Below are 13286 nucleotides of genomic sequence, written 5' to 3'. Positions count from 1 at the left end.
TTAGGCGAGGGACACCTCAGTGCTCTGTCAAGATACGGGCCTAGGCCTAAAAAGGACAATATCATTAGTGGGTTGGGCTGAACTCGTTGGTAATGATGGTAAATGATGTTGGCAGTTGGTGGTAAAGGTAGATGCATGGTGTGGCGATTGGTGGTGAAGATGGTGGAGGTTATATAGTGGTAATTGGTAGTGGACATCGTTGGTAGTGGTTACTGGTGGTGACCATTGATCGACGTGGATGTCATATAGTAGTAATTGTAGTGGACATTGTTGGTAGTGGTTACTGGTGGTAGACTAATCGGCGATGATTGTTAGCGTTTGAGGTTGGTGATGGTGATTGTGAGGTGAAGACTAGTGATCATAATTGTGTGATTATAATGGTTAAGTGATGGTAATTACACGAACATGAACATTTAAGTGAACAAAATTTCTTCCTTTGAGATACTTTTTACCTTAATACTGTGTGTTTATGCGATCATAATGATAATGAGTAACATACAACTTGATCAATGAGTTATCCTTGTCATATATCTAATTATTTTCTATAATCACATCCCACAAACCATCTTAGTTTGTCCGTGATATACGGTCAAACTTGTTATATTATTTCATACAAAAAATAAACTTTTGTTTAAGTTCTATTTCATTACTTTTTTTGGTAACAATGTGAATATTACCATTAACAAACCAGCTAATACACCTATAGTGCACTTATTTCCATAGCCACCTTCTAGGAAGAGTACTCTGAACAATAAGCCTCCGACAGTAGCTAATTTCAAATATGCAAAAGAACTATAATTCAACTAAGTATTCTATGTAAAAACTCTCTACTACTATGTATTTTTTTTGGACGATCTAAGTACTTCTATTCTTTGTACAATTTCTCTCTTTATCTGTGTTGCTACTTCTGATGGTTGTAGTATAGCACCTTTAAACACTTTATAATTCCGAGTTCGCCAGGTCTGGTGTGTCATGGCTCCCCAAATAGCTGCTATCACCTCCTTTTGAAAGGCTTTTCAGTGCTTCCTCTTGATACATTCCAACACCTGTTTCAGCTCTCCAGCGGGGAGCTGAACATTAGTCCATCGAGTAAGTTCAACTCTCAAAGTTGTGATCCAATTACAGTCCACAAATAAATGTGTACTTGTCTCCATAACCTGATGGTCATATAAGTAGCAATTGGGACTGGTATGTGCAATCTAAGCAATCTTTCTTTTGTCAATAGCCTACCATAGACTACTAGCCACATGTGAAATCTATATCTAGGTAGAGCTACTGAGTTCCAAATGAGATCTGCCACTTCCATTTTGCTGTGCTCTCCCTTCAACTGCAAGTAGCTTTTAGTGATCGAATATCCTCCCCAACTGTGAGAATGTCCTTGCCTGTTCATACCAACTTTGCATCTGGTTCTTGAGGGAATTGATCTTTCTCCAGTACCAACTACTATCTTGAGGTGCATTATGGCTCCATATATCCGAGTCTGCTTTTATATACACACGATGTACCCATCTCACCCATAGTGAGTCCTTCCTTTCTATCAATTGCCACAATAGCTTACCCACTGAAGCAATGTTCCAAGTTCTGCAATCCTTGACATTTATACCTCCTCTACTCTTAGGCAAGCAGACCTTATCCCAAGAGACTAAGGATGCTTTCTTTTGTTCCCCTGTTTTACCCCATAGGTACTCCCTACACTTCTTATCAACTTCTTTTAAGATGCTCTGTGGCAGGATGAAGACTGAGCCCCAAAAGTTATGTATAGAAAACAGGACAACATTGAGTACCTGCAGCCTTCCAACATATGATACTTGTAAGTAGTTGTAATCTTGCTGATCAACTACTGACATTCAAGCTTACTCCATTTCTTAGTTGGCAAGGGTTTATTTCATTCTTGGTTTGATTGTTTTCAAATTATATTAACTAAATGCATCCTACCTACATAATGCAGCTATTTTATGTCTGTTATAAAGTCATAAATCTTCTTGTCTAACACAATACATGGTTATAGTTAATAATGAAAAAAAACAATTTACAAAAAACTGGAGGGCTAATTTACGTAAAAAAAAATAGCAGTTGATCGATACAGTATTAGCGGTTGATTGTTATAGTATTAGCTTTTGGCACGTAGAAGTAACGTGAGTTACGAACTGTATGGATGTGGTTAGTTAATTTGGAATTATTGGTGGGGACAGGATAAGAATGATATTTGATATATTTGGGACCATCTAAAAGTTTTCAGAACATGGAGGAGGAAACTGAAAGCTACAAAACCTTGTGGATGAAAATTGTAATAACTACTCTTAGAAGCGGTGAGTCGCGCCCAATGGAATTTATAAGTTGCATTCATGCGAATCGCACAATTTGTGAGTCGTATCTCGTAACAGCGATTTGCGAGTCGCATTTGATTCCGATTTCATTCATAACTAGCTACTGCGATGTATAAGTGGTATTGTTAAATGGGATTTATAAGTAGGCATTCGCCAATGCTCCTGTCAACTCTCTCTAGTCTGTAGTGTACTGTACCCCGCTCATTGATAAATCGTCCTTCCATCGCCATTGTTACTTCTTTCATTTCACTGCCCATTTTCTTCACAACATCTCAACTATAAGTTTCAGATATGGCACCGAAGAAGAAGAAACCTCAATCATCGTCATCCAAAGGCAAAGCTTCTTCTTCTTCCACTGGTCCCAAATTGCAAATATCTGCCGAAAACGAGAACCGGCTCCGACGGCTGCTACTTAATTCCGGCCGGTCTACACAATCTCCAGCTCCAACTCCAGCAGAGGATGCTCTCTCTAAAGCACAGAAGGCCAAGAAACTTCGTTCTATTTACGAAAAGCTCTCTTGCGAGGGCTTTTCCGACGATCAAATCGAACGCGCTTTATCCTCTCTCAAGGTACTAATAAAAAAAAATGTCTCCATTCACTGAGTACTTAAATTCTCCTTTTTAACCTGTCAATTTCTCAATGAAAAAAAAAATGTAAACTCTATTTGGCAAAATATTGATTTCAAGTTTTGAATTAATAATTGTTTGTATATGATTACGAAGGAGAGAGCTACGTTTGAAGCTGCTTTAGATTGGTTATGCTTGAATTTGCGAGGGAATGAGCTTCCTCTGAAGTTTTCCAGTGGTACTTCTCAATTGAATGAAGGTAGTATTGATGAGAAATTTTATGTTTAATTTCCAGAATTGGCAAGTGAGGAAAAGTGTTAGGATATAGAAAGTTAAGACATGATCGTACATGCATTTTGACAGGTTCTGTTGGTATCATATCAACTGCTCGAGAAGATTGGGTTCCTTCAGCAGATTCATCTGTGGCAGAAGTTAAAGATGAGAGAAAACCTGAAGTTTCAGTTGTGCCAAAGGGTCGAAGTGATAGTGAATCTCTACGTACAGTCGAACGTGCACAAGCAGATTGGATCCGTCAGTATATGGAACAACAGGAAGAGGTATTTCTACTTGAAACTTATAGTTCAACAAAGAGGTATGTAGGTTATGCAGTGAAACTACTGCAGTTTATCTGATTTCAGGTTTTGTGAATTTATCTGATTATAGGAAACTAAAAGGTAACTGAGAGAGGTTCTGCAGGGGAGTGCGTATGCCTAGTTAACTACTGCATGCCTTACACTTCTACTTATTTGTTTGGTTCGACAGCTAGCTGTTGTCTTAGAAAAACTTAACTAAGGATGTAATTGTGTCTGCAGAGAACCCTCCTACATAAGGTGCATTGACATTATCTTTCTACAAAAAGACAGAGACTTTTTACAGTTGATACAAGCAATTGTGTCTGGCTTAAGTCACCTTTTTCCAATCAATGCACCGTGTAGTGTAGGATATGGCGGCTGGACGCTGTCCAATTCTCTTAATCCCATCTGGATAAGTCATCAGAAATAAATTACTCAATCTTTTAATCTTAAAGTGCCCAATATTATAAATCTAAAAACCACTGAAATTCGAAGTATTTAACTCTGAGTCCATACAATCTTCTTTTACTATGAATTTGCAGGATGAAGCTGAAAGTTGGGAATCTGGTTTGTTTGACGATGGTTCCCTAGAGCAGGTAAATCTCATGGCAACTTTTTTCATGTTTTAACCCTAATAGAGCAATAGTTCACATGATATGTGTTACAGCCTCTTTAGTCATGACTATGTGATGATGTAAGGTTTCCTTTCCATTGTCCAGTTCATTGTTATTATGTTTAGGCTTTAGATTGGGCTGGTGGGTGGAGTAGATATATGGCCTACATTCTCCAAAGGCTCGTACTGCTATTTCTCTTGCGGGAATGACCTGTTAATTTTAAAGTTGAATCTAGATATAGTAACAGGTATTTCCTTCAAGCATTTATCCTTTTTTCGTGTTGTAGCAAACTGAGTTTTGTCTATTCTAGTGATGCAGAGTAGATATAAGGTCTAGATCCCTCAAGGACACTTAATTGAAAAATCTGAAAGGCATGCTATTGTCCTTGATTCATGTTTTGTTGGTCAACAGGTCTCGCGAAAAAGGCGTAGTATTGAGTCTATTGTCCAAGAATTTCATAATGCAAGGTTGGAAGCTATTCATGCAAAAGAGCGTGGTGACAAAAAGAGCCATGAACAAGCTAGCCGAACCATTCGGAAGATCAAGCAGGAGATATCTGCTCTAGGTTGGAAAAATTTCTATATTGGGCTTTCATTCCATTACATTAGCAAGGTTGACTTACGAAATTTACTATAGGACTACCGGATGATATCCTGGAATCTGCACATGAAAGTGCTTCCGACCATGCAGTGTTGGACACATCTTCAGAGAAGCTTGATGTTGATAATGTTCCTTCACACAATTTCAGAACGTCAAATACTCATGAACAGGAGATCGGAATTGATAAGGTGGCTGTCAATAGCAGCTCCAATGAGTTCACTGAAAACAATCCATCAAGTGGTCCTAGAGATGATAAGGTGGCTCCAGGAGGAGAAGCAGAAGACTTAGATCTTGGTGATTTCTTATTTGAAGAAGTTTCCTCTGCTGATGTGTCATCTACGATACTAGAACTGCAGAAGAAAGAAAAGATGAGAGAATTATGTAGCCAGAAAAACTTAGAGAAGTTAGAAGGTATATGGAAGAAGGTAAAGTTTGGTACCTGATCTTATGAGTTAGTTGTAAACTTTTCACTCTAGACTGTAGTCTAGCCCTCTTTAGTAAAACCTAAAGATGAAGAAGATTTAGAGCTCCTCGTTTGATATAAAGGAGGATACAACAGGATAAAGATGCCTAGTCAATAGTGTAATCTAATAGTTGTAATCTAAATTGGGTGACCTCTTCTCGGTGGAAGGAAGCAGTGTTATCAAAGGCGAAAAACGCAAAAAAGCTCTAAGGTCTATTAGGGCTTTAAGTGCAAATAAAGCGTGGGCTTTAATGAAAGAAAGACGCAAATGGAGAAAAACTACAAATATGTATGTGTAGTCCAAGACTAATATCAATAAGCATGAATACAAAATTTAAGGACAAAGAAATTGAAGAAAATCTACGATGAAGTAAAATATCAATTGCTTAGTGTCGCCTCCTCAGGATTACGCTCATTGGCAAGGAAAAGTATGCCTTAGAGGCTTGATGACAACAATGAAGCGCCCGCTAAGCGAGGCAAAGCGCTCAACATGTTTTGAGCCTCGCTTTAGGGCTTAAGCGCGCCTTTGATAACACTGGAAGGAAGTATGTTTTCATTGTTTTCCTTTTCTATGTAATTACTTTGGCAGAAGAAGGTGTAATTGCCCCTAAGTTCTTAGCTTTTGAAAGAACTGATAATGTTATTGCACCCGAGGGTGTGGCCTGGCTGTCAATGAGGTGGATTTTCACCTTGGAGACTAGGGTTCGAATTCTAGCCAACACCAAAAACACTAGGTGATATCTTCCAATTTGCCTAAGCCTTGGTGGGTTGAGTTACCCAGTATCCTGTGTTGGTGGGACGTAGGAGGTACATGGTGGAATAGTCGAGGTGCGCCCAAGCTAGTCCGAACACCACCGTTATCCCGAAAAAAAAAACAAAACAAAAAGAAAAAGAAAAACTGGTAGTGTTATAAAGGTAAACTGATGTTGATACGAAGGTTAATCTAGGATGAACCTATGTGGACCTGGCCTGCAGCCTGAAATTAAACTGCCCCCTCCACTAGCAAAAATGTGAACTGCGGTAGACTTGTGTCTTCCCTTTTCTACTTGAGGTCTTCTAGCTATTGTTCTTAAGTTTTTGTTCCTTCCTAGAAAGTTTTATAACTGTTGTCATAATTGCAGGGAGATCCACAAAAGATTCCAAAAGCTTTTCTTCACCAACTTTGTCAAAGATCAGGGTGGGAGGCACCAAAATATGCGAAAATACCTGGAAAAGGAAATAATTCACATTACACTGTTAGTATAATGCGAAAAGCCAGTGGGAGGGGTAAGAGCAGAAAAGCTGGAGGGCTAGTTACAATCGAGCTTCCTAGTCAGGATCATACTTCTTCTACTACTGAGGTAACGTCTAATGCTTTATTGATACTGTCTATGCAATTGTATGCCCATAAAAAGAAAGGAAAGAGAAGTCAATGATTATTGCACTAGTGCTATTTGGCTGCTATGCACACGTTTCAGATTATGGGTGTAAAATATACCATAATGGGTAGAAGTGTTGTACTCACATGAAAATAGGAGTCTGTTATTTATCCCTTTGTTTCTTATGAGATAGCAGGGAATATGTTTAGCTATATCTACATTGGGTTGAAGTGTGTGACCATCTCATCTAAAAAGATTAGGCTGTTAGAGAGAGCATACTTTTATTATTTAATTATGTCATCAACACGTCCCCTAACGTGCAAGCCTGATTCTTTTTTTTTTTATGGGCAAAGTACGTGGAGATTCTTTTTCTGGTAATAGGTGGCGATGAGACTCGAACTTAGGACCTCTGCCTACTCTGTGACCATGTTGAAGTGTGTGACCATCCCATCTAAAAACTTAAGCTATTAGAGAGAGGATACTTTTATTTTTTAATTATGTCTTGACACATTGTTTGTCCCTCTAGTTTAGCAGACTGAATTCTTGGTCAGGCTGTGATATGTGAGGCCCCCTAGAACTGCACTACTGTATGATATTGAAAATCTTTGGTGTTCTTATTTGACCTTTTTAACCTTGTTTTTTACTTAAGCTCTTGGTCAATTACTCTAGAGTTTTTTCAGTTTGCCGTTTAAGCTTGTCCAGTTTGCACTGTCACTGCCCAAAACCACACTTCAATTCTTAACATGGTTGCAAGAAAGAAAAGGAAAATGTGAAATTATTGAAACATGAAGGGTAAAGTGACAAAACCCCACTTATTTTTCGAATAATGATGTCATTGAAGTGCATTATCCTGGCAAAGCAAGAAAAGAAATACTGTTATAGGAGCTCTTAACCCCTTTGCGGATCCCTGGTGCTTCTTAATCTGAGTGTTTAACTGATAGTTCATACAATGTTGATAAGAGGCAGTTCATAGAGCTCTTAATTTCTCTTCTCAATTTGCTTTTCCCACGCCAGACCCCACTTGTGGGAATACACTGGGTCGTTGTTGTTGTATTTGCTTTTCCCACGGTTGACAGGACTCTGCCATAACTGTGATGCATTCTCTTATAGAAAAACATATGATAATTTTTTCCATAGGTATTACTTAATCAGAAGGAATGACATAATTGGAACTTTGATGAACATACAATCTATGTTGTAGTTTGGAATGATCAGTGGTCAAGTTTTAGTAGAGCATAAAGGGAAAATGGTAACTTCTGGGCTGAAGCTGCACATTGAACCTTTTTTTCGGAAAGAAGAGATTGACTGAAAGGGAAACATTCCCTCTACAAGAGGTATATTTCAAAGGAAGCCGACAATGAGGTATTGCCAGTGTTGTGAAGAGCGTGAAGCGAGGAAAAGCGACAAGCCCCTTTTCGCTTAAAGCGAGAAGCGAGAAGGGAAGCGCTCGCTTTTTTGAAGTGAAGCGTAATTTAAAAAAAAAAATTAAAATAAATACTGCATAGACAACACATGTAATTTTAAGCAAATGTTCAATACTTCAATGTAAAAACTAAAGAGCAGCATCAATTAAAGCACAAAATGAGCATTAAATGAAATAAAAAAAATGGCAGTAAGTATACGAAAAAAATGGCAGTAACTGAAACGAAAAAAATTGGGCAGCATTTCGCTGCAATTTATCACTGAGGAGGAGGAGGAGGAACTAATCACATACCCGGGCTTGAAGTTGATGAACTTTTTTTAATTTTTGACGTTGGCAGCCCTTAATATGTAGAAGCGCTCGCTTTTGTCGCTACTGTCGCTTTTACGCTTCTCGCTTTTTTTGCAGAAGCGCTCGCTTTATTCAACCTGCTACGCTTCACATCACAGAAGCGGCCGAGGTCTTGCTTCGCTTCGCTTCGTGCTTTAAGTGCTGAAGCGAGCGCTTTTCACAACACTGGGTATTGCTTCCCGCAAGTCAGTCTAGTCATCTATACCTGTTTGGAGAATCATTTGTGCACCTAAAATATCTAAAATTAACACTCCGTAATTGAAATAATGGTCGTTTCGTCCCCTCAAAAGCCTTATGATTTCTTCCTTTCGGATACTCCACATTATTGTTTGAGGGTCACACCCATGCTCTATTTTCTCCACTCTGCTTCTATCACATCTCTTAAGCCATTTCACCAATCTGATTAAGAAAAGCCCTTATCACAAATTCATTATGTAGGTTTCTGAAAGCAGAAATTGTGTCAATTAACTAAGCAATTGTCTTGGTTAAGCATATAAAATAATTTGGTAGTTGCAGAGATTTGTTGTAAAAGTACTTGTCAACTTTTTTGTTAATTTGCTATGTTTTGTTTTGAAATGTGAATCTGAACATGATTCTCTTCTTTTATGAACTCTGATTTGCTCAGGATGCACAAAACAGAGTTGCAGCCTATGCTCTCCATCGCTTGTTTCCAGATCTCCCAGTTCACATGCCAATTACCGAGCCATATGCATCACTTATTTTGCAGTGGGAGGAAGGTGATTTTCTTACTTCACGTGCAGTCACAACTCACATGTTTAATAGTGATATTATATTAAGCATTTTGGTGCCTCAATTTTATATTTTACCCTGATCAAACTGTGGTCTCTTGTAGCCATAGAGCCCAAGATTGTTTATCTTATCTTTTTACTGCAAACCTTGCATGATAAACATTGCTCTTTTTTGATTGGTGAAACTTTCATAGAGGTAACACACCCAATAAACTTGGTCCATAGGCAAAACTAATACTACAACTTCTTTCAAAACAAGAACAAAGATAAAAGGAGTTTATTTAAACAAATCCCATGAAAAAAGAATAATCCCTCCAAAATCTATTTCAACCCTCAAAAACGGTTTCGCTGAGCAGTGCTAACTTATCACGATCACTATCAGCATTTTTCAAACATGTAGTCAGCACTAAAGGTGCAGACATCAATGTTCATATTTTAGCTTGTTGCTCGTCTTCTTTCTCTTCTGTTAGTTTTTCTTTCCGCGGATCTCTCAGTGATTGCACGCTCTCATTCACAACCTGCAGAGGCCGATTCTGTAACAGTTACATTCTCAAGGTCTGATCTGATATTTCCTCCTCTTTCATGTGCATGGTGGTGTTTTTGGGGACAGGTGATTCCGTGATAGATATAGTGGATGATCAAGTGGAACGAAGGGCCTATTTCGTGGATTCATTACTAGATACCAGCGGTTCTGAAAACATAACTCATTGTGATGTCTCCAATAATGCTAGTGAAGAAAAGTTTTTAGAGCCTCACGCCACTGAAGATAAAACAGCAATTGCTGATTTTACAGGTGAAGTATGCTTATGGATTTCTTTTCTGGTTTGCATCAGGAAATAACTTCAATATGTGACCTATTTGCTTGAACAGTGCCAAACATTTGATAACTTTTATGCAGCTAGGCACTGCTAGTTTTTGAAAATCTTTTTTTACTTTGATTTATTGATTTTGTGCCAACCATGGATCTAGATCAAGTAAGGCTGAACATTTTTTCTTTTGCGTTCGCTTTGCTGTTCATTAGCTGGCAATAATAGATTTATTCTGATGTCTATTGCAGTTCAATTTGTGCCCTTTTAAGTAGATTGATTTTCATTATTTCCTTCTTTTGGGGAAGATATAACTCATTGGCAAGAAAAGCAAAATAAGCAAACTAATTGTCTCGTGTTGGGGAAAATGAAAGTACCTCAAATAGATAATGCTTTCTGTTTGGGTATAGGTTCAGCATTGCCCTTAGGGACGGTAAAGGGTGAGTTTCAGTTATTGACCGTAACAGGATCTTGTATACCAGTTAGTTCTTGTTGGTTTGGAGGCATTTGGGAGTTCACTGCTCTTTCATAATGTAAAAGGTGGTTTTGCTGACTAACCTCTTTGTTTTTCTGCAGACAGAAACCCAAGTAAAGAAGCAGAAAGTTTCTCTCTGAAAAAGGAGCAAGAGGGTAGAAAGAAGTTAAAGAAGTACCAGGTTAGAGTCTTCCTAGTTCTATACTATTAAAATTATGTTATCATTCGTGTTGGGCTGCTTGTTACACTTTTAAATAGCTATATAGACATCACAAATGAATAGCTCAGATTTGAATGATGGAAGAAGTTGAAAGATGACAATGAATAAAAGGTAGAAAAGATCCTGAAGACAGAAGAAAAAGAACCACAGGGCTCTAGCGGTTGCAGTTGGAGCTCCATTTTACTTGCACTGAGGGCTGTGATATATCTAGTCTTTCATTTTCTTTTTTTGGGTTGGGGGGTGGGGGGTGGGGGTGAGGGAATTTGGAGTTTGTTGCAAGTTAGGGTTAATATATGATTCTTTACATTTTTAGTTTTAACACAGTTGATTACAACAACAACAACAATTCAGTGTAGTCCCGCAAATTGGGGTGTGAGAAGGGTAGTGTGTACGCAGCCTTACCCCTACCTTTTGAAGGTAGAGAGACTGTTTAACACAACAACAACAACAACAAACCCAGTATGATCCCAACAGGTGGGGTCTGGGCTTAACTTCCGCCGTTGATCCAAAGCAGCAGACTGTTTAACACAATTGATATTTTTTGCTTTGTTATAGAGCTTGTCTGCAGCTTGCTAAACCTAGGTTGGTTTCTCACTTTTTCATGTTATTTCGTTATTTGGGTAGAGCTTTTATGACTAACAATTGACCGGGGGCAGTTTTGTTCGCTGGGATTCTGAGGTTTCAGGTTATCCGCATTCACTGAAGCGGGGGTCCAAGTGTATCCAGCCTTATATCATGCACTTCTGTAGGAGTCATTACGTAGTGGCTTTCCTTATTTCCCTCTTTTCTCTTCATAAGTTTGAAATATTTTACCATTGATGTCATTTACCTTCTTGTCTGCTTTAATTTGTGAAGATATTCTATTATGTCTTTCGTGCAGGAAATGTTGAAATCACGGGCTGCCCTTCCTATTGCTGACTTAAAAGGCAAGATTCTGCATTCACTGGAGGAGAATGATGTTTTGGTCATTTGTGGGGAAACAGGTTGCGGGAAAACAACTCAGGTGTTGAATTCATAAATTTTGCCTTTATATTTTCCAAATTACTTCAATACTGCGTCGCGCTGCAGCTTTCACTTGTTTCGGTGCTACTAATTATGTGCTTTGGTCATTTTTTTTCCCACTCGTCGGATAACTTTCTTTCCCTAGTTTTAAGCAATGATCCTAGCTTGACATGTGTTGTCAAATTAGCGGAATAGCATATTAGTGCTTTTAATTCTCAGATAATGAGCTAATAATAAAATTTAAAAACTCAGATGGTGAGCTGCGGAGAAGACATAGCTAAACAGTTGCTAGAGAAATAAGTCAGCAGGAATACTATTCCAAATAAAGCTAATTGACCTAAGAAGTCAACTAAGATGGTTTTTATGTGCAATGGAGGGTATCCTGTAAATTTTCATTCGTTTCTGGAAACACTGAATCTTACATTTTGATTTCTGTAGGTCCCTCAATTTATACTGGATGACATGATTGAATCAGGAAGTGGGGGACATTGTAACATTATATGCACACAACCAAGGAGAATCGCGGTCAGTGCTATCCTTCAGTAATCATATATATGCTTGCACTGGCTGAAACAGTGGCTCTGGAAGTAACTTTTTTTTAACTTTCTGCTTATTTGACTCAAAATAAAATGTAATTTTCCTACGCGCCTGTTCTGCTGACATTCTCAACTTCTATGATAACACTTGTCACTTTGGATATCTTTCACGGAGATGCCAATACTTTTGCAGCTTTTAGCTGGTTGTGAGAGTGAAAACTGGACTCAGAGGAAGTGACTATTTATGCTTTTGCAGTTTTTCGCTGATTGTGAGAGTGAAAAATGAATTCGAAGTTTTTGTTATGGTGGAACTTCAAAAAAGGAAGAACAAAAAAAAACTTTTATTGAAATTGGTGGACAACAACATGGCTCCTTATTCTCATAATTAAAAAACGTGGCCCCTTATGTAGAATTCTTGAGTGTCATGATTCATGAAATAAGGTAACTTTCATAATTATGGGATAGTCATTATGAATATACGACAATTATATTCTTAATGATTTTCTTGACTTTTAGCATAATTATTAAGAATATTCCTCATAATAAACTATTCTATGATACTTAACACACTCCCTAAAACTCAAAGTGGTGAAACAACTTGAGTTTGTTTATTTCTAAACAAGTAATACTTAAAAGCCAGCGAGATAATAAGCAGTCACTGGAATAGTGTCCTGATAATTGTGAAGAATCACTAAAAAGAAGAGCTGGATTCTTTTTTTGGAGAATCGCTAACTTGCACATTGAAAGAAATTGCTCTTTGCAACACACCGGAAGCAAATTTATTCTCAGTTACTGAAAGGAGATATGGTGATGCAAATCTTCTTGACATCATTGACATAGCTTGAATTTTCGGTCGAAGAGTAAGTGGAAAAGTTGCTGGCACAGTGATAAGAGAATTGTTGAACTCTCAGAAGAATAATCAGATAGTGGGCAGAATAGGAAAGCGTCGTCACAACGGCTTTTGGAAAGAGTCATGGTGGCCATCGACTATTGCTAGATGCCAAATTGTGAAGGAGGGACTTTCTCCCTTCTCAGTCTAGTCTTCTTCAAAGGGCGGAGTTTAGAGCACTATCAGCAATCTTCGGGGTGAATACAGCCAGTTTGTACAGTTGAAACTGCGGAATGGTAATAATACTCAATTGTGGTCTGATGTATGGCTTGGAATGAAAGCTTAAGAGCTATATTTCTAGTTTTATACAGCTGTTCCACAAATCAAAAGGGGAGAG

The 13286-nt window shown here is 38.2% G+C and overlaps 1 protein-coding gene across 2 annotated transcripts in view; it reads left to right on the top strand.

Annotated features, from left to right (window-relative positions):
* The first annotated feature begins 2391 nt into the window (after positions 1-2391).
* LOC109215648 (DExH-box ATP-dependent RNA helicase DExH7, chloroplastic-like) overlaps positions 2392-13286 on the top strand; it is a 32507-nt gene continuing 21612 nt past the window's right edge. Inside the window, exons 1-12 of one of the 2 annotated variants that reach the window (XM_019379750.1) lie at positions 2392-2897; positions 3051-3153; positions 3258-3451; positions 4009-4062; positions 4492-4645; positions 4717-5105; positions 6265-6483; positions 8898-9009; positions 9632-9814; positions 10404-10483; positions 11403-11525; positions 11963-12049. In XM_019379750.1, coding sequence (XP_019235295.1) covers positions 2619-2897; positions 3051-3153; positions 3258-3451; positions 4009-4062; positions 4492-4645; positions 4717-5105; positions 6265-6483; positions 8898-9009; positions 9632-9814; positions 10404-10483; positions 11403-11525; positions 11963-12049 — 1977 coding nt within the window. In that variant the 5' untranslated portion in view covers positions 2392-2618. The remainder of the gene's footprint in view (positions 2898-3050; positions 3154-3257; positions 3452-4008; positions 4063-4491; positions 4646-4716; positions 5106-6264; positions 6484-8897; positions 9010-9631; positions 9815-10403; positions 10484-11402; positions 11526-11962; positions 12050-13286) is intronic. The other variant, XM_019379749.1, reaches the window with a different exon arrangement.

Source organism: Nicotiana attenuata, unplaced genomic scaffold (assembly GCF_001879085.1).
Source record: "Nicotiana attenuata strain UT unplaced genomic scaffold, NIATTr2, whole genome shotgun sequence".
NCBI classification, from domain to species: domain Eukaryota; kingdom Viridiplantae; phylum Streptophyta; class Magnoliopsida; order Solanales; family Solanaceae; genus Nicotiana; species Nicotiana attenuata.
This window is presented reverse-complemented; position numbering and strand designations above follow the sequence as displayed.